Raw genomic sequence first — 18,966 nt, 5'->3', positions numbered from 1 at the left:
AATAAACTACCTGAGACATTGCCTGTTCCATGAAGCTTCTCCTCACTGGCAGGGAATGGAGACAGCTGACTTTGATCGTGCGGACTGCACTGGAACTCCCATCAACCTCACCCCCTCGCCCTCGCCCCAAGAAGTCTTCCCCATGAACTCCTCAAACCCTCCACTCATTTGCATCGCTTCAGTCATGCTCATTTAGCCAACTGTGTGTCCTTTCTCCCGCTGGATCTGCGTCCACACCCAACTCGAAGTTCCTAAGGAACTTGGACCATGTATTTCCCTCTCCCAACAGAGGTGAGGTCTCCTGATGTGGTTCCCATGCTATACCCTCCTGGGAGATGCTTCATTAAGTCTGATGAGAAGCAACATTTGAAGGGTCCCAGGGAGGAAAAGCTCCTATGAATTACTCTGAAGACAAACAAGAAGGGAACCTCTATGGTTGAGAATCAAAAGGTGGCCCTTGAGGGTAGGGAGGGAAAGATTGGGAGTTTGGGATTAGCAGATAGAGACTATTATACATAGGATAAAGAACAAGGTCTTACTGTATAGCCCAAGAAACTATATTAAATCATAGAGGAAAAGAGTATGAAAAAGAATCTATATATCTGTGTAACTGAATCACTTTACAGCAGAAATTAATACAACATTGTAATCAGCTATAGTTCAATAAAATTTTTAAAAGGGAGGGCCTATATCACCCCTTCACCTGCTATGAATATGACAAGTAGTTTGTTCCTGCGTATTCAACACTCTCTCCCACCCTCATCCCCCATGCCTCAGAGACCCCAAAGATAACTACATTGCCCATGGGTCTCTCTTTCCCTGTTCAGTCATTGTGTATTGTTGAGTGCCTACTGCATACTCAGCAATGTACCATCTGTCTTCTGCCTGTATCCCAGGAGCCCAGATCCCTAGTTACTACTCTCTTTGAAGTCTCATGTTTTTTTGATTCGGAGATGTGGGGTCCTGCCCCCTCAGCTCAGTCTGTTAGAGTTTCTTTCATGCTAAAAGCAAACACACAGCACTTCATGACTAGGAAACAAAGTCGTGAACTGGAACAGGTTTCTGACCCCATTTTTGCCTCAAGGGTGGGTCCCTTCCACTCTGACAATCTTGATCTCCTTATCCAATCCTACTTCCTGCTCAAACCCAGCCCAATGCCCTGCCTAGTGTGATCACATCATTCTCCTTTCTCACCTTCCTCTTGACCCCCAGCCTATTCCTTCCCAGACTCAGTATTGTTTTGTTACTTGCTCATAGTTGCTTGAAAAACAGGTCAATTTCCCAACTCCTCCCCAACTTATATGAAGCTATAAAGGCCCCTGCAGCTTATCCATGATAAAGAAAGAGGCAACAACATCGTGTGAAGAAAGCTTAAGTAGCCCAGGCATCTCATCTCCCACCACTCAAGCTCAAGATTCTTTCCAAGAACATATACTTAGGAGACCTAAGCTCTTGGAAGCTCCAGCCTTTATCTCTTCACCTTGAACTCTCCTTTCTCAAGATACTGTTCTTTGTCTTCTAGGTCTTGGCCACATCTGGGATCCAAGCACCTTGTTTACCAGCCACGAAGAGGAAGATCAAGATGCAGAAAAGAAACATTCGCCTTAAGTATTGCTTACTGTTGCATCTCCTACTATTACAACATGGTGAGTGCTTTTCTTTGAAGGTGGGTGATCTGTGAACTTTTGAGAGATGGTGGGAGATGATGATCACCACTAGGAACAGCTCTGGTTTTCCTCCATAGACTGAGGGTCATTTCACTCCAATCACTTCAGTCTAATAAGGTATCACCCAGGAGGCAGTCAAGCACAGTGCTTAGAACTGTGGCCTTGGTGTCTAGTTGTCAATGTTTGAATCATGGCTCCATCTGTTACCTATGCACTTTAGGTTAGTTAGCTGCTCTGTGCCTCAGTTTATGCATCTATAAAATGGCAATAATCCATGAGATATGGCTAGAGGGTCAAATATTAATAACAAGAACAATTGACTTATTTAAAAATATCCCTCTTCTATATTCTATAGTCTTAATTTTCCTCCTGTCCTTAACCCTGATTCCCAATCAGTGTAAGTCAGCCTCAGACCAAGGAGAAAAGGATTTAAGAGTCGAAACTAACCCCCACTCTGTTCCGTACTTCTGACACTCTATTAAACACCCCTTGGGCCATCTTCTATTGTGCAGCTAGGAAGCATGACTTCTTAGAGAATCCTTTAATTTTTATTTTGGCTGTGCCACATGGCTTGCAGGATCTCAGTTCCCCTAACAGGGAATGAACCTGAGCCATTTGGCAGTGAAAGTGCCGAATCCTAACCGCTAGACACCAGGGAACTCCCTGAGAATTCATCATTTTGTATCAGAATGAGCCCTCATAGAATTTTGATGCACCTAGTCTGTTCTTCAAAACTTCTCAGATCAAATCCATTTCCTCTTTTACATATCACCCCTACTCTTGTTTAGCTCAGTTTCTTTTTTAAAATTATACCTTATGTATGTATATGTTTTTGGCTGTGCTGGGTCTTCTGTGCTGTGAGAGGGCTTTCTCTAGTTACAGCAAGTGAGGGCTACTCTCTGGTTGCTGTGCTCAGGATTCTCACTGTGGTAGCTTCTCTTGTTGCGGCTTGAGGGCTCTGGAGTACACAGGCTTCAGTAGTTGCGGTACATGGACTTAGTTACCCTGTGGCACCTGGAATCTTTCCAGACCAGGGATTGAACCTGTGCCCCTGCATTGGCAGGCACACTCTTAACCACTGGACCACAAAGAAGTCCTCATCTCAGTTTCTTATTTAGTTTTGCTCATGATTCTGATCTTAACTCCAATTTGTACTCTATTGCAGACTTCAGCGGGGAGCAGGGCTTTCCCCAAATAGAGCTAAATTCTAGTCGTATATTATATAGCTCAGTACATAAAGCATCTACCTACAATGCAGGAGATCTGGGTTCAATTCCTGGGTTGGAAGTTCCCCTGGAGAAGGAAATGGCAACCCACTTCAGTATGCTTGCTGGAGAATCCCATGGACAGAGGAGCCTGGCAGGTTACAGTTCATGGGATCCCAAGAGTCAGACATGACTTAGCACTTTCTTTCTTTCTTTCTAATCCTATGTTAGTTCAAATAAGCCTGAGGGAAAAATATACCTGTGTGGGGTGAGGTGATAGGCACTCAGGTCCAAGTTAGTAGTAAAATGAACCAGAAATGAGATAAATTTTATGTGGGGAGCCTGAGTATCTTTGTCCTTCAAGGTAATGAGAGGCAAAAAACAGGCACAAACTTAACTCCACCTGAGCCTTCAGGAAGGTGGAAATGCTTCCCTGTACCTGTAGATTTTGATTTGCAGACCTTAATCCTGGGAGATCTTTTATATTTCAGCTACATATAACTTGTTCTTTTCCGATCTTTGCCTTGTGCTCAGGAGCTCCTGGAACTTAAATACATATATAATCACTCAGATACCTAGTCTTATCTCAGATTCTGATTCATTTAGTCTGGAGTGGTTTGCCTAGAAATCTTTATTTTTAACAAGCTTCCCAGATAATTCTGATATAGATGGTTTCTGAATAACACTCAGAAATATTTTTCAAGAAAGAAGCTATACCGATTTAAAAATGAATTAGCCAATGTATACATTTCACCTAGGTTCTACAATTCCTTTATAATACTTTTTATCTGTGTTAAATATTGTACAGCAGTTGATGGAATAAGCTCATTCTCGGTGAAATTAGGTCATGTAACTCTGGTTTTAGAGGTGGATGTGGAGGATGACTTAGCTTGGTGGTTAAAAATGCAGATTCAATAGCCTGGGTTCAAATTCCTGTTCTACTATTTACTAGCTGTGTAAACTTGGGCAAATGTCAACATTTATAAGCTTCAATTTTTTCATCTTAGCTGTTGATAATAATAATATCTATTTCATTGGGCTGTAGTGAAACATTAAATAGAATTATCCAGGTAATGAATTTAACCAGGCATTGAGCAGAAAGTATATATGCTCAATATATATCATCATTTATAATTATCATTAGGCGTAACCTCCAGTGATACTAGTACAACTGTCAACAATGAATCCAGCCCAACTTCCAGTGAACCCACTACAGCCACCACTGGATCCAGTGCAACCTCCAGTGAGACTAGTATAGCCGCGAACACTGCACCCAGCACGACCCATGGTAGTCCTACCACAGCCACTAATGCTGGATCCCAAGAGACCTCCAGTGGATCCAGCACAACCTCCAGTACTGGACCCACCATGACCTCTGAAGGATCCAGCACAACCTCTGACACTGGATCCAGTGTGACCTCTGGAGGGTCCAGCACAACCTCCAGTACTGGATCCAGCACAACTTCTGGAGGGTCCAGCACAACCTCTGATACTGGATCTAGCGTGACCTCTGGAGGGGCCAGCACAACCTCCAGTACTAGATCCAGCATGACTTCTGGAGGGGCCAGCACAACCTCTGACACTGGATCCAGTGTGACCTCTGGAGGGGCCAGCACAACCTCTGACACTGGATCCAGTGTGACCTCTGGAGGGGCCAGCACAACCTCTGACACTGGATCCAGTGTGACCTCTGGAGGGGCCAGCACAACCTCTGACACTGGATCCAGTGTGACCTCTGGAGGGGCCAGCACAACCTCTGACACTGGATCCAGTGTGACCTCTGGAGGGGCCAGCACAACCTCTGACACTGGATCCAGCATGACCTCTGGAGGGTCCAGCACAACCTCTAGTACTGGATCCAATGTGACCTCTGGAGGGTCCAGCACGACCTCTAATACTGGATCCAGCATGACCTCTGGAGGGTCCAGCACAACCTCTAGTACTGGATCCAGCATGACCTCTGGAGGGGCCAGCACTACCTCTGATACTGGATCCAGTGGGACCTCTGGAGGGTCCAGCACAACCTCTGATACTGGGTCCAGCACAGCCTCCAGTGGGACCAGCACGGCCTCCAAAACTGGATCCAGTGCAACCACGGGAGGCTCTGATACCTCTTTTCCAACTGGAACACAAACAACTCCTGGCAAAAGTAGCACAAGTGCTGGAACTCCAGCGGAGGAAGTGAAGCCCAGTGGGTCCCTGAAGCCGTGGGAAATCTTCCTCATCACTCTGGTCTCAGTTGTAGTGGTCGTGGGATTCTTTGCTGGGCTCTTCTTCTGCGTGGTGAGTGCCTAATACGTAGGAAAGTGCCTGGGGGGAAGGAGTAGCAGGAACATAAGGAAATGAAGTGTGAGTAGTAGGACCATCAAGTTAGGGGTGAGTAGGGAGGAAAGAAAGATTAGGAGAAAGGTTCTAAAGAGAAACAGCAAGTTAGAAACAGAGGAACCAATCAACGTGCAGAGGAAACTATTGACTTGTGGGGAAGGAGGGGGAAAGGAGCGCAAAAGAAGAAATAAAGACTGTAAAGACTGGTGAAAGAACTACCATTTGAGGGAGATGGTTTAAAGGGGAAGAAGATTCCAGCAAGAGTCCCTGGTGAAAGCTTGCTGGGGGTGGGGACCCAATTCTGAAAGGATTCTGCCTTCTTTTTCTAGAGAAACTCCCTGTCCCTGAGAAATGTCCTTGACACAGCTGTCTACCGCCCCCATGGCCCCAACCTCGGCCGGGGCCCTGGAGGGAATCACGGAGCCCATCACAGGCCTAGGCGGAGCCCTGCCAGGTCCTGGAACAGACCCATATCCTCAGTAACCATGGAGATGAACGAAAGTCACAGTGGGTTCTGAGAGGCTGCTGAAGCCATGGAGCCACATTCCTCAGAGAGAAAGCCAGCCCAGGGGACCAGAGATCTGAGTGTCCGTTCATTCGTCCCCAGGAGCCCCCTCTCATCTTCATTTGGGTCCCTGCAGACTTGAGGAAGACACTTCCTCTTTCTCTCTTGCTTTTACCAGATGTTCGGAAGAGACTCTGTTGGTCTTTAAGCTAAGAAATAAACACATGAAATTAAATCACAGAGAGAACTTATGTGTGCACACGAGTGGGTATCCGCCGCGCTGAGTTGAATCTCCTGGTTGTATGAGAGAACCCCATGCCGGAATCCGTTTGGCATTCAGAATCTCCACGGTAAAATTTGGACACCTCATTCATATCTGTCCCCTTTTTCTAATCCTTTTTTCCCCAAGCAGGAACCCTATGTCCCAAGACTCCCAGACTGACAGAACTGAATTGGGAGAGATGAGAAAGGAGGGCAGCTGCCAGGATCCTACAGGCTCATGGGATTAGGCCTGCGGTTCATAGAGATTGCATTATAGCACATGCAGAACCCAGAGCGTGAAAGGTAGTGGTTTCCTGTTGGCAGGGCGGTGTCACTCAAAGTCGCAGTATCCAGGCCATTTACATTTGCTCCTGACTTGGGTTACTTGTCAAAGTAAAGGTGCTAGTTGATACTTTCACTCTGAGAGTGCTGCCTTTGGAAGCAGAGAGAAAGTGCTTCCTGTTTTTATGAGGGAAAGACTTTTCCAAGAGGCTCATGGCAGGAACACCTGGGGTAAAGCCGAGATTCTCATGAATTCCCCTTCCACAGGGGCTGCACATACCCCTTTCAAGGTCTAGGATAGAAGGTTACCTGATCTGACAGGTCTTGGAAGACAGAGAAGAGCTGTGTTGAAAAAGGCTAGTGGCTCTGAATCCATGAGGCAGTGACAGGGCTTCCACCTGGGACAGAGCCCTCAGGAAAGAACTAGCAGGTTGTGGGTGGGTTCACCCCAACTCACAGCAGTGGGAACTGCTCTGCCTTCCACTACTCATTGGGTTTCTCAAGTGTCAGCAAACCAGACAGCTGATCCTAGTCAACGAGGCCATGATGAGCCATACACAGGCCCACCGCCACCACCACCACCATCTTACCTAAACGGACCCAGCAACCAGAAGGAGAAGCTGAGTTGACCCCCCTAGAAAGTTGCCTCCCACTGGTGTGAACTGTGGAAAATATAATTTGAAAAATGTGCAAGTAAATGAGATTGGGGAATTATTTAAAGGTAGTTTATTTAAATAATTTAAAATTGCAAAACATGCATTTTCACATTTAAATTGTAATAGACAAATTTAAGGAAGTTGGCTGAGAATAAAATTAATTATCTAGAAGATCAAGTGAGAAAAGGAGCTCAATTAGATGCAACAAATCAGAGATGAAAATCACCCAGAAAATAGAAGACACTTAGAGGATTGATTCAGGAGGACTAACACATGAGTAGTAAAGTTCAAAACAGAGAAAAAAGGAAGAGATAGACCAGAGGGAGTAAAAGAACAAGAGGGAAGAAATAATTTAGTCTGCAATTCGAAAGCGCTTATTAATGACTGTAAATATACTAATCCCCATTCAGTTAATTTCAGTTCAGTCACTCAGTCATGTCCAACTCTTTGCTAACCCATGGACTGTAGCACACCATGCTTCTCTGTCCATCACCAACTCCCAGAGTTTACTCAAACTCATGTCCATTGAGTCGGTGATGCCATCCAACCATCTCATCCTCTGTCATCCCCTTCTCCTCCCACCTTCAATCTTTCCCAGCATCAGGGTCTTTTCAAATGAGTCAGTTCTTTGCATCAGGTGGACAAACTATTGGAGTTTCAGCTTCAGCATCAGTCCTTCCAATGAATGAATATTCAGGACTGATTTCCTTTAGGATGGACTGGTTGGATCTCCTTGCAGTCCAAGGGACTCTCAAGAGTCTTCTCCAACACCACAGTTCAAAAGAATCAGTTTTTCAGCACTCAACTTTCTTAATAGTCCAACTCTCACATTCATACATGACAATGGGAAAAACCATAGCTTTGACTAGATGGACCTTAGGGCTTCCCTGGTGGCTGAGAAGGTAAAGAGTCTGCCTGCAATGCAGGAGACCTGGGTTCGATCCCTGGGTCAGGAAGATCCCCTGGAGAAGGAAATGGCAACCCACTCCAGTGTTCTTGCCTGGAAAATCCCATGGACAGAGAAGCCTGGTAGATTACAGTCCATGGGATCGCAAAGAGTGGGACACGACTGAGTGACTTCAAATCAATTCACTTCACTTCACTTCAGATGGGCCTTTGTTGCCAAAGTAATGTCTCTGCTTTTTAATATGCTATCTAGATGGTCATAGCTTTTCTTCCAAGGAGCTAGTGTCTTTTAATTTCATGGCTGCAGTCACCATCTGCAGTGATTTTGGAGCCCAAAAAAATAAAGTCTGTCACTGTTTCCAATGTTTTCCCATCTATTTGCCTTGAAGTGATGGCACCAGATGCCATGATCTTAGTTTTCTGAATGTTGAGCTTTAAGACAACTTTTTCACTCTCCTCTTTCACTCTCATCAAGAGGCTCTTTAATTCTTCTTTGCTTTCTGCCATAAGAATGGTGTCATCTGCATATCTGAGGTTATTGATATTTTTCCCAGCAATCTTGATTCCAGCTTGTGCTTCATCCAGCCCAGCATTTCTTATGATGTACTCTGCATGTAAGTTAAATAAGCAGGGTGACAATATACAGTCTCGACGTACTCCTTTCCCAATTTGGAACCAGTCAGTTCCATGTCTGGTTCTCACTGTTGCTTCTTGACTTGCATACAGATTTCTTGGGAGGCAGGTCAGGTGGTCTGGTAGTCCCATCTCTTGAAGAATTTTCCACAGTTTGTGGTGATCCACACAGTCAAAGGCTTTGGCATAGTCAATAAAGCAGAAATAGATATTTTTTTGGAACTCTCTTGCTTTTTTGATGATTCAACAGATGTTGGCAATTTGATCTCTGGTTCCTCTGCCTTTTCTAAACCCAGCTTGAACATCTGGAAGTTCACCATTCACATACTGTTGAAGCCTGGCTTGGAGAATTTTGAGCATTGCTTTGCTAGTGTGTGAGATGAGTACAATTGTGCAGTAGTTTGAACATTCTTTATCATTGCCTTTCCTTGGGATTGGAATGAAAACTGACCTCTTCCGGTCCTGTGGCCACCACTGAGTTTTCCAAATTTGCTGTTATATTGAATGCAGCACTTTAACAGCATCATTTTTAGGAATTGCAATAGTTCAACTGGAACTCCATCACCTCCACTAGCTTTGTTCATAGTGATGATTCCTAAGGCCCACTTGACTTTGTAAACCACATTAATATATCTATTTTAAACAGACGAACTATATGCAATATAAATTATATCTCAATAAAGCTGTAAAAATATTATACAGCAGGCATAACTTGTGACTAAAAATTTTGATTTCCAAAGATAAACAGCAATAGGCACTTCAAAATAGAGGGAAATGAAAAAGAAGAGCACCACAGTGACTCAGCTTGTGGTTAATTCACATAGTTACGCTGTGAACATCTCATTATTGCCAGCAACTGGAGTGTGTAAGTGGGGTTAAGAAGCATCATGACTCAGCTTTCATCGTGGGATCCACTTACATGAACGAAACACATTTTAACCTGACAAAACCCCAGCTCACCCAGCAGGTTTGACCCAAGCAGAGGTCTAGGCAGTGGATGGGATTAAGCACTTTCGCACTGCTGGCCTAGCGCAATGATCCTTAAATGGAGTCTGTGCATATTCTTGGAGGTATATGAAGGCTTCTAAAGAGTGTTATGCAGGAGTGGGGTGTCTTAACGGGTGGGAATCATCGTCCCAATTTTCAACTTCCATATGGCTTTTTCTGCCTGTGGTCAAAGCATCAGCTAGTTAAGTTACACTTTTGTAGTCCCCCTTCTACAGCCAGCCACCCTTTACCTTCCAGCCCCTATATGATTATGGTGCATTTCCCTGAGGTGCAAAAAATTCCAGGGTGCAGACTTCCCTGGTGGTCCAGTGGTTAAGAATCTGCCTGCCAATGCAGGGGATGCAGGTTTAATTCCTGGCTGGTGAACTAAGGTGCCACATGTTACAGAGCAACGAAGACCAGGAGCCACAAGAAAAGATTCCGCACGATGAAATGAAGAGTCCATGTGTTGCAAGTAAGACCCGAAGCAGCTAAATAAATAAATATATTTTTGAAAAGTCTACAAATAATAAATGAAGGAGAAAAGAGAACACTCCTACACTGTTGGTGGGGACGTAAATTGGTACAGCCATAATGGAAAACAGTATGGAGGTCCCTTAAAAAACTGAAAAGAGAATTACCATATGATCCTGCAATCCCACTCTTGGGTATATATCCAGAGAAAACTCTGATTCACAATGATACATGAACCCCAATGCTCATAGCAGCACTATTTACAATAGCCAAGACATGGAAGAAAACTTCCATAAAAGACATGGAAGATATCCACTGACAGATAAATGGATAAGAAGATGTGGTGCATATATATACAATGGACTATTGCTCAGCCATTAAAAAAAATAATGAAATAATGCCACTTGCAGCAACATGGATGGATCTACAGATTATCATATTCAGTGAAGTTAGTCAGACAGAAAAACACAAATATCATATAATAGCACTTATGTGGCTTCCCAGGTGGCTCAGTGGTAAAGAATTTGCCTGCCAATGCTGGAGGCCCAGGCTTGATCCCTGGATTGGGAAGATCCCCCAGAGAAGGAAATAACAAGCCACTTCAGTATTCTTGCCTGGGATATTCCATGGAGAGAGGAGACTGGTGGGCTGCAGTCCATGGGGTTACAAGAGCTGGACACAGCAGAGAGACTAAACCACCATCACCAAGAGTCAGGTACCAGACAACTAAAGACCACCCCTATTGCCCAAGCCTGCTGAAATTATTCATACTAGCCAATCCTAAATATAGAGGACCTAAAAAATGATACAAATGAACTTATTTACCAAACAGAAATAGACTCACAGACTTATGGTTACCAAAAAGACAGTCAGGGGGAGGGAGATATATTAGAAGTTTGAGATTAATATATGCATGGTACCATATATTAAAAAAGTAAACAACAAAGGACTTCCTGTATAACACAGGGAACTATATTCAATATCTATAATAATAATATAGTATAATCTATAATGGAAAAGAATCTGAAAATGAATATGTATAATATATATATTATATATATATATTACTGAATCAACTTGCTGTATACTTGAAACTGACACAACATTGTAAATTAGCTGTACTTCAATTTTTAAAAATCCTCAAGGTGGGAAAAACTTGGAAAAGGATAAAAAATTCATTTTTATACCTCTGACTTTTTAATCTAGATCTTCTACAATACATTTGCTGTGCTTTGCTTTGCTTACTGTTGTTAATTTCAAGTTCAGTGTGAGTAAAATAAATACCTGGAAAAAAAAGTGAGAGTTTGTGATTTTAGTCAACCAACCAGGTGGATTGTGAAATGTGAGAGGATTACTCTCTTAAAATATTCACATCTTTCTCTTTTAGAGGGATACTCTTCTGCTTCCAAGAAACACTTATTATACCCAGGATTTTGGCCTGGGTCCACTGTTCTGCAGCCTCGACAATAAACTGAGTTGTGGAGGGGCCTGTGGCCTTGGCCATGAAGAAAGCTACAATGTGGCCCATGAACTGAGTCACAGTCATGAAGGTGATTGTGAAAATGAGTCACCGAGGTTTCTACTGAAGAGGCCATGATGAAAACCACAGGCTTGGGGCCACGAACGAAACCATGGAAGAGGACACACCAGTGAGAGCCACAGAGCAGATCTTAGTGGAGTCATTGAAGAGGGCATGGCCATAGATGCTGGGAGTGGGAGACATGTTAAGGGAGGAAACCTTGATGGAGAAGAGGACCATGGAGGTGAAGACAAAGAACCATGATGAGGGAGTGAGTCGTGATGGAAGACCAGGATGCTCCCAGGGAATAGCCATAGGCTATAGCCTGTGTCAAGGACAAGAGTAAGCAAAGCCTTCCCATGTCTGACAAGCAAAGTTACAGTGTTGGAGCAGAGTGTTGTTTCAGAAGAGACTCATAGCTTCATCAGGCTTAGCAATGATGTCAAGCAAGTATGTTCCCAGGGCTCTCCTCATAACTTAGAATTCTAGGATCAAGGAAGTTGCTTGACTGGGTATTGGGATGGGCACAGTAACAGCTCTTACGGTCACTGCTTCCCCATCTTTCCTCCACTCAGTTCATTTCAGGGCCCTCCAGAGCTTGACTTTGTCTTTTTAAGAAGAGTCTTCCTCCCTTCCTGTGTCTCCTCCAGACGTTGTGTGATGAAGAAGAAAATATAGCCACTCTGAGAAATAAACATACTCTAAGAAATAAAAGTTTATCAATGCATGTTGACCATGAAATCGTCATCTTTTTAACTTTGTGTTTGTTTTGCTATCATTTTGCTTCTGAGTGACTTCCACTTTTTTTTTTTTTTTAAATATACCATCGTTTAGTTCTCACAGCAATCCCATGAAGTTCAAATTATAATCCCTATTAAGTAGATGAGAAAAATGTCACTCAGAAAAAACAGCTAAGGTGCGGAGTCTTGGAGGAGGCCGGGCGCCCCGGGCACTGCCTCGGGACTCGGGACTCAGGGCGCAACCGAGCGGCTGCAGGGGTGGGGCGGGCTAGACGAGCAGCAGGGGACCGGGCGCCGCGCAGGGAGGCCGCGCCACCCCGGGGGAGCTGCCCAGCGGCGAGTTCGCCCCGCAGCTGAAATAAGTCTGGAGCCGGCGGGGGCCCTCAGAACCCTCTGGCAACCCGGCCCGGAGTCTTCGGGAAGCAGCTGCTTCCTGGGACGCCCTCCTGGATGTCCCCGCCGAAGGGTAACGGTTCAGGGCCCCCGGCAGAAGGCGCCTCCGGGAGAGTCCCAGCCGGGCCCTGCAAGCCGCGGGAGACCACCCCCGGGGTGCGGGCAGGGAGAAAGGGGCTCGGTGGAGACGCGGGCCGGGAACCGAAGGAGCCGGAGCGCGGCGGCGCGGGGCCGTCCTCCCGCGAGCGGGGCTGGGCAGCGCCTCGGCTGGAGACGGGCTCTGGGACTCTCTTGAGCGGGGGGCCTCGGCGACCCGCCCGGCGGGGATCACGGCTACGGAGTGGCCTAGGGGACCTTCCCCCAGAGAGGCCGGCCAGGGACGAGGAGATGAACGGCTTTAGCACCGAGACGAACTGCCGCGAAGGGCCCCCTGCCGCCCCCGCCGCCGCCCGGGGCTGCGGCCTGAGCTGCCTCCTCACCGAGGACTGCCCCGCCCGAGGGCAGCGCCTCCTTCAAGGAGAGTCCAGAAGAGCATCTCACAGAAGAAACTCAAGCTGGACATCGACAAGAGCGTAAGGCAGCTGTATATGTGCGATTTCCACAAGAATTTCATCCAGGGTGTACAAAATAAAAGGCAGAGGAAGACAAGGGACGATGGCGGAGATTCTCCTGAGCACGACACAGACATTCCTGAGGTTGATCTGTTCCAGCTGCAGGTGAACACTCTCCGACGTTATTAACGACACTATAAATTGCAGATCAGGCTTCACTAAGGCCCAGTTAGCAGAAACCGACAGCCAGCACTTCAGCAACATACCTGTGAATGAAAAGGAGACCCTCACTTTCTTCATGTACATGGTGAGGAGTAACAAGAGTAGGCTGGACAGGAAGTCAGAGGGTGGCAAGCAGCTTGAGTGATGATGAGGCACACCTTCAAGGAATGAAGTATAATGCTTAATACACAGCTGACATCTGCTCCATTTAAGTCCATAATGACTGCTAAATTTTATTGTAAATAAAAAAGTTTGAAAGATAAAAAAAGAAAAACAGTAAACCAGTGCTGTAAGACAAGTCCTATTACTCCAATATATTGTAGAGAAAAACATCTTTCTACTTAGAAATGTTCCTGGGATTTTTACCTGAGATCCCAATACCAACTTGTTACTGACCACACTCCTCATCCATCCCCACATGGGACTTCCCATCACAAACAGTGGGCAGGTCAACAACCAAGGCCTTTCCTAGGACATCCTAGAATCTGCTTCCTCCCACCCAAAAGCTCATTTTCTACCACAACCCATTCTCTTCCTGCTTTTAAAACTCATTCACAGTTCTTTTCTATCTTAGATATAAGCTCCAAAATAACACAAATCTGTTTTGTTTACTGGAGTATGATGTCTGACACATAGGAGGAAATCACTAAATATTTGTGGGATGAATATACATCTCCTGCTTGTCAGCTCACTTCCCTCCATCTTCACAGGCAATGAATATTCTTTCACCCAAACATCTAAAGAATCTGAAATGGGGGGATTCCCTAGCTGTCCAGTGGTTAGAACTCCATACTCTCACTCCAAGTACCCAGGTTTGATCCCTGGTTGGGAACTAAATCCCCTAAGATGACCAGCCCTCCCTAAAAAGAGAATCTGAAATGGTTCCTCTACCAGAAAACCTCTGTGTCTAGAGAAGGTGGAGACAGCTTGCTTTGATTACACATAACATCAAATTAAAACTCCCATAGAATCCTTTCCTGATTTTTTTTGCCATGAACTGTGAATGAAGGCACTATCAATCCCGTCAGGGGATTGTCAAAGCCCCATTACTGTCTTTGTTTTATCCTCCTCTTCCAGCTGTCTTTGTTTCATTTCTGCTGGTCTCATCTACTATCTAAACAAGCTAGTAATGTGCCCTCAGCTCCCTGGCAAACTGGCACAGTCCTAAGTGTAGGAATTTCTTTGATCATTCCGCTTGTCTGGCATGCAGCACTGATGAGAAGAACCAACTGAAGTTCCTTGGGTGGATAAGTTAACATATCATCCGGATATGTTAGTCCGGATGATACTGGACAATGAGATTCACAGTGACAGTGAATCTCATTTTATGTGTCCTCCCAACTAAGTTCTGTTCATCAAGTCTTTCTTCTCACACTCCCTGCCCTGCCCAGTCATCCCGGTTACTCAGGACTTCTCTCCAGGAAGCAAGGTCTTGAGCTGAACAGATTTTTAACCCCATCTGTGCCTCAGAGGAGGAGTTCCCTCCACTGTGACAATTTGATCCCCTTGAACTGTACAACTTCCTGCTCCTCCCCAGGCCCTGCCTAAGGGGACCACGTCATCGTCCATTCTCATGCCTCTCCTGGCCTCTACAGCCCTCTTCTCTGAGTTCAGATATTCTGTTACCTGCCCATAGCTGGAAGAACAACAGGTCACATACCCAGCCCCTGCCCAGCCCCAGTGATACTATAAAGACCTTCTTCGAAAGAGAAAGGAAGAGGTGACACTCTGTGAAGGGATCCTAAGGCACCAGGCATTCAGTCTGCAGCCCCAGGTGCCCCCTACTGGTATTTTTCCTTAGGTTGAGGACCTATTCTTTGGAGACCCAAACTCCCAGCACTCCAGCCTCAGATCTCCACCTTAAGATTCTTCAGAAAGAAGAATCTCAGAATTTTTTCTTTCCATTCTAGGCCTAATCACATCTGGGATTCAGGAAACCTCCTTTCCAGGCGTGGCAGTCAGAGTATCTCAAGATGAAGGAAAAAGTGTTTTCCCTTGACTGCTGGCTGTTGTTTCATCTTCTACTACTTTTAGGAAATGGTGAGTGATATAATCTTGAAGTCTGAATAGGGTTTGGGGAAAATGTTGTCCAGTCCTGGCACACACACTCTGCCTGTTAGCTCTCATTCTCATTAAAGAAGTAAGGACAGATATTTTGCTTTATTCTCTTCCATCCAACCTAGCCTTTGCTGTCTATTCTGTTCCCAATAACAACTCTTCTGCCCAGAAGTCTGGCCTATTTCCTCTGTAATAAATCAACCCTAAGGACAGATGCATTGGAGTTGGAAGGTATCTTAATGTCTGACCACCCGCAGTAGGCAGGAACCCATTTCCAACATTCCTGACAGTGGTCACTTAGTCTCTAATTAAGCTTGTAAGTTTTCCACACTCACACAGATTGGATTCTTTCTAGAATTTGCCCATCATGACTTGGACTGATTTGTTTATGCCCCTGAACAAAACAAATCTATTCCCTCTTCATAGGTCAACTTCTCATCTCAATTTCTTACTTAGCTTCTCTCTCTCTCTTCCTCTCTCTCTCTCTTTTGCATTTGCAGGATTTTAGTTCCCTGACCACAGTTTGAACCCACGACCTTGGCACTGAAAGCATAGAGTCCTAAGCACTGGATTGCCAGGAAATTCCTCTTTTTTCTCTTGACCCTAATCATAACCCTAATCGGAGGCATTAACAAGGAATTTTTGGACTCTTCCTCTAAATCTAAATTTGTGATATTTATGTTAGTCCAGATGATACTATGAAAGGAATAAGTAACGGGAAGAAAACCACATCCTAGCAGGAGAACAGAACCATAGATGAGGTGAGGGTATATAGGCAGCTGGGAGGCCAAGAGCTTGGTTGTTGTTGGAATGGAAAATCAGAACAGGGCAGGAAAGAGACATGAAATAGAGGGGAAAAGCACAAGCCTCATCTTGATGCTCACTCATTAAGTAAGGAAGTTGGGTCCCTTCCCAGAATCCTGGGCGATCTTATCATTTCGGGCTACCTGCAGCAAGTTCTATGCCAGGCCAGGCCAAGTGTCAGGGTCACTTGGGGTCCCATACCTGGCAGCTCCCAAACTTTTGTGTGCATACGAATTACCTGATAGTAGTGAGAATACACACTATTTCCCCTCCCAAGTCTCCCCTTGATTATTCCTCCCCTGGAAGACAGGTATAATTCTGTTTGGAGTAGCTCAATATATACACGTGTATATACACATGGACCCTTCAACTAGCTCTTTTGTGTTCTTTATCTGAAGAGTATCATGAATAGTTAGAGAAGGAATAATACCTGTGACCCCAGGTCATGTGACTTCCCATGTCACGTGACCTAGGATGTAGACTACACAGGTTAAGGGCTGCAGCTAGTGTCAGTCAGCCTTGGTTTAACTTCCTGCTCCATGACCCGCTAGCTGTCTAGCCTGGGACCAGGCTTAACTTCTCTGAACCTCAGTTTCTCTGTCTATAAAATGGGAGTGCTACAAGTTCCTATCTCATGGCGGTACTGTGAGTATTTGAAGGACTAGTTCATATGTGGCACTTAGCACAACACCTGGAGCATTGTCATTATGCAATAGATGATAGTTATTATTGCCATTGACCGTGTGACTGAGCACGTGTGCACGTGCGTGCACACACACACACACACACACATTATTGCCATTGGTGGTAGTAGTATTTGCACAATCAAACAAAACTTCCAGTGGGACTAACCAGCCATCCTTTATTAATAAGCTGTAACGTCCACTGCTAACACTACAACCACCTCCCTTGGATCGGCCACAACATCCAGTGGAACTGACACAACCGCTACCAGCATCACCATCTCCAGCGTCACCAGCTCAAGTACTGCTCCGCCGAGGGAAGAGGAAAAGCCTAGCGGACACCTGAGGCCGGGGGAGGTCGTCCTAGTTACTCTGGCCTCGGTTGCGATGGCTGTGATTCTCCTCACTGGGCTTCTCTTCTATTTTGTGAGTGCCTGATATGCAAGAAACGCCTTTTTTTTCTGAGGGAAAGAGAGCAGGGAAGTCAAGGAGGAACTAGGCAAGAGACAGCAGGGTGACTGCGGGAGTAACGGGATAAGAAACTCAGGAAAGACAGAAACAGCAGGTTAGAGTCAGCAAGAGAGGGCCACAAAGCCAAGACATTCAGAGGAAAGTGATGAGGGGAAGATGGGAGCCAAAGAGATGTGAGGAGGTGGCGAGCACTGGAGGAGGGGGACAACACTCTGAAACTGCTCAGCTTCTTGTCTTCTAGAGAAACTCTCCAAGCCTAAGAAACCTCTTCAACGTAGATCTCTTGCTGCCCCCACTGCTATGCCCTCACGGCTGTTATGAAGTCCCAGAAGGGTCCAGGGCGACCGTAACTGACTTCAGAGGAGAGCTGTCTTCTCCTGGAGCCAGAGGGCTGACTGGGAGACAAGCATGGCCCTGAGCGTCCCTGAAGGCAGAAGCAACACAGTCCTCGGGGGCAGAGAGGCTGCTGACCTGGATCGAGAGGTTAAGTGCCCCCTGTTCCTGCTCCTCCCAACTTTTCTTCAGCCTCCTTCCCAGCTTGATTCTTCCAACAAAAGGAGGCTGTAGCTGAGACTGAATTGTTGAATAAATGCATCTAATATACGTGGAACCAGACACTGTGGGTGTGTGCTTATACATTGCTGTGAATAAAGGTTCCTAAAGACCCTTCTTGCCTATGTTCTCCCAGCTCTCGAATCCCTAGGGTGAAATCCAGACTGTGCATTTATCCCCTTTTCTTCCCCATTCCCTGAAGGTCTCCAGGCTGATGGAAGAATGGAATCAGGAAAGGGTCGGGGGAGAAAGTGCTGGGCTTCACAGGTTTGTGTTGCACAATCAGAAAACAGTTGCTGTGCAAGTTCAGAGCACATGTTCACAGATAGGGAAGCAGAGAAGGTGTTGCTAACAGGGCTGCCCCCAGAGGTGGCGCATTGCATGGTTCCCTGGCCATACAAGCCTGGTCTTCACTGGAAAGACAGGTGTGAGTCGGCACCTGTCTCACCTGCGGGCTCGCAGCCCCAGCAGCCGTCCTGGGCAGAGAAGTGTGATCCCAGTTTCTGCAAGGGTGGGCTCAGCCTCCGTGGCCAGGAGCCAAGTTCCTGGCACTTCCCACAAAGCCAGGTCTCAGAACAGGGCCAAAAAATCCATGTGTCAGCACCCAACGATGCTGAAAGCCAAGGCCTCGTTAAGGATTCTGGTGCAACTTGCTCATCACACACATTCGCTGACCCTTCCTCATGCCAATGAATCACTCACCTTTGTTTCATGTTTTCACTTGGCTTTTGCTGTGGTTCTCAAAGTCTGAACATTTGCCAGAGCCTTCTTAACAGGAAGACACAAACTGCCAGTTCCTAGGGAGGAAAGTAGGGGATATATTGGGAGACTAGGATTGACATAAATACACTACTATATATATATAAAATAGATAACTAATAGCGGCCTACTGTATAGCACAGGAAACTCTTCTCAATACTCTGTAAGGACATGACCTATATGGAAAAAGATCTAAAAAAGAGTGGTATTTGTATATGTATACCTGATACACCTTGCTGAACAGCAGAAACAAATGCAACATTGTAAATCAGCTATAATCTAATAAAAAATAAAAAAGCTTTAGGATATCCTA

At 45.6% G+C, this 18,966-nt stretch overlaps 2 protein-coding genes and 1 pseudogene across 2 annotated transcripts in view; 2 read left to right on the top strand and 1 right to left on the bottom strand.

The window, feature by feature from the left end:
* Positions 1–1,337: 1,337 nt before the first annotated feature.
* MUC21 (mucin 21, cell surface associated) lies at positions 1,338–5,937 on the top strand. Its single transcript, XM_012101003.5, has 3 exons — positions 1,338–1,646; positions 4,017–5,155; positions 5,527–5,937. Exons 1-3 carry the CDS (start codon positions 1,583–1,585, stop codon positions 5,713–5,715), a joined length of 1,392 nt encoding a protein of 463 aa, XP_011956393.2. The 5' UTR covers positions 1,338–1,582; the 3' UTR covers positions 5,716–5,937.
* Positions 5,938–12,940: 7,003 nt separating this feature from the next.
* On the top strand, positions 12,941–13,511 carry LOC101109651 (histone deacetylase complex subunit SAP30L-like; annotated as a pseudogene).
* A 3,917-nt stretch (positions 13,512–17,428) lies between these two features.
* LOC101107641 (BOLA class I histocompatibility antigen, alpha chain BL3-7) overlaps positions 17,429–18,966 on the bottom strand; it is a 28,440-nt gene continuing 26,902 nt past the window's right edge. The window contains exon 5 of the mRNA XM_060403298.1: positions 17,429–17,526. Within this exon, the coding sequence (XP_060259281.1) occupies positions 17,444–17,526 (83 nt within the window). The 3' untranslated portion in view covers positions 17,429–17,443. The remainder of the gene's footprint in view (positions 17,527–18,966) is intronic.

Source organism: Ovis aries, chromosome 20 (assembly GCF_016772045.2).
Source record: "Ovis aries strain OAR_USU_Benz2616 breed Rambouillet chromosome 20, ARS-UI_Ramb_v3.0, whole genome shotgun sequence".
Classification (NCBI taxonomy): domain Eukaryota; kingdom Metazoa; phylum Chordata; class Mammalia; order Artiodactyla; family Bovidae; genus Ovis; species Ovis aries.
Note: the sequence above shows the minus strand (reverse complement) of the source record. Positions and strands in the feature narration are given on the sequence as shown.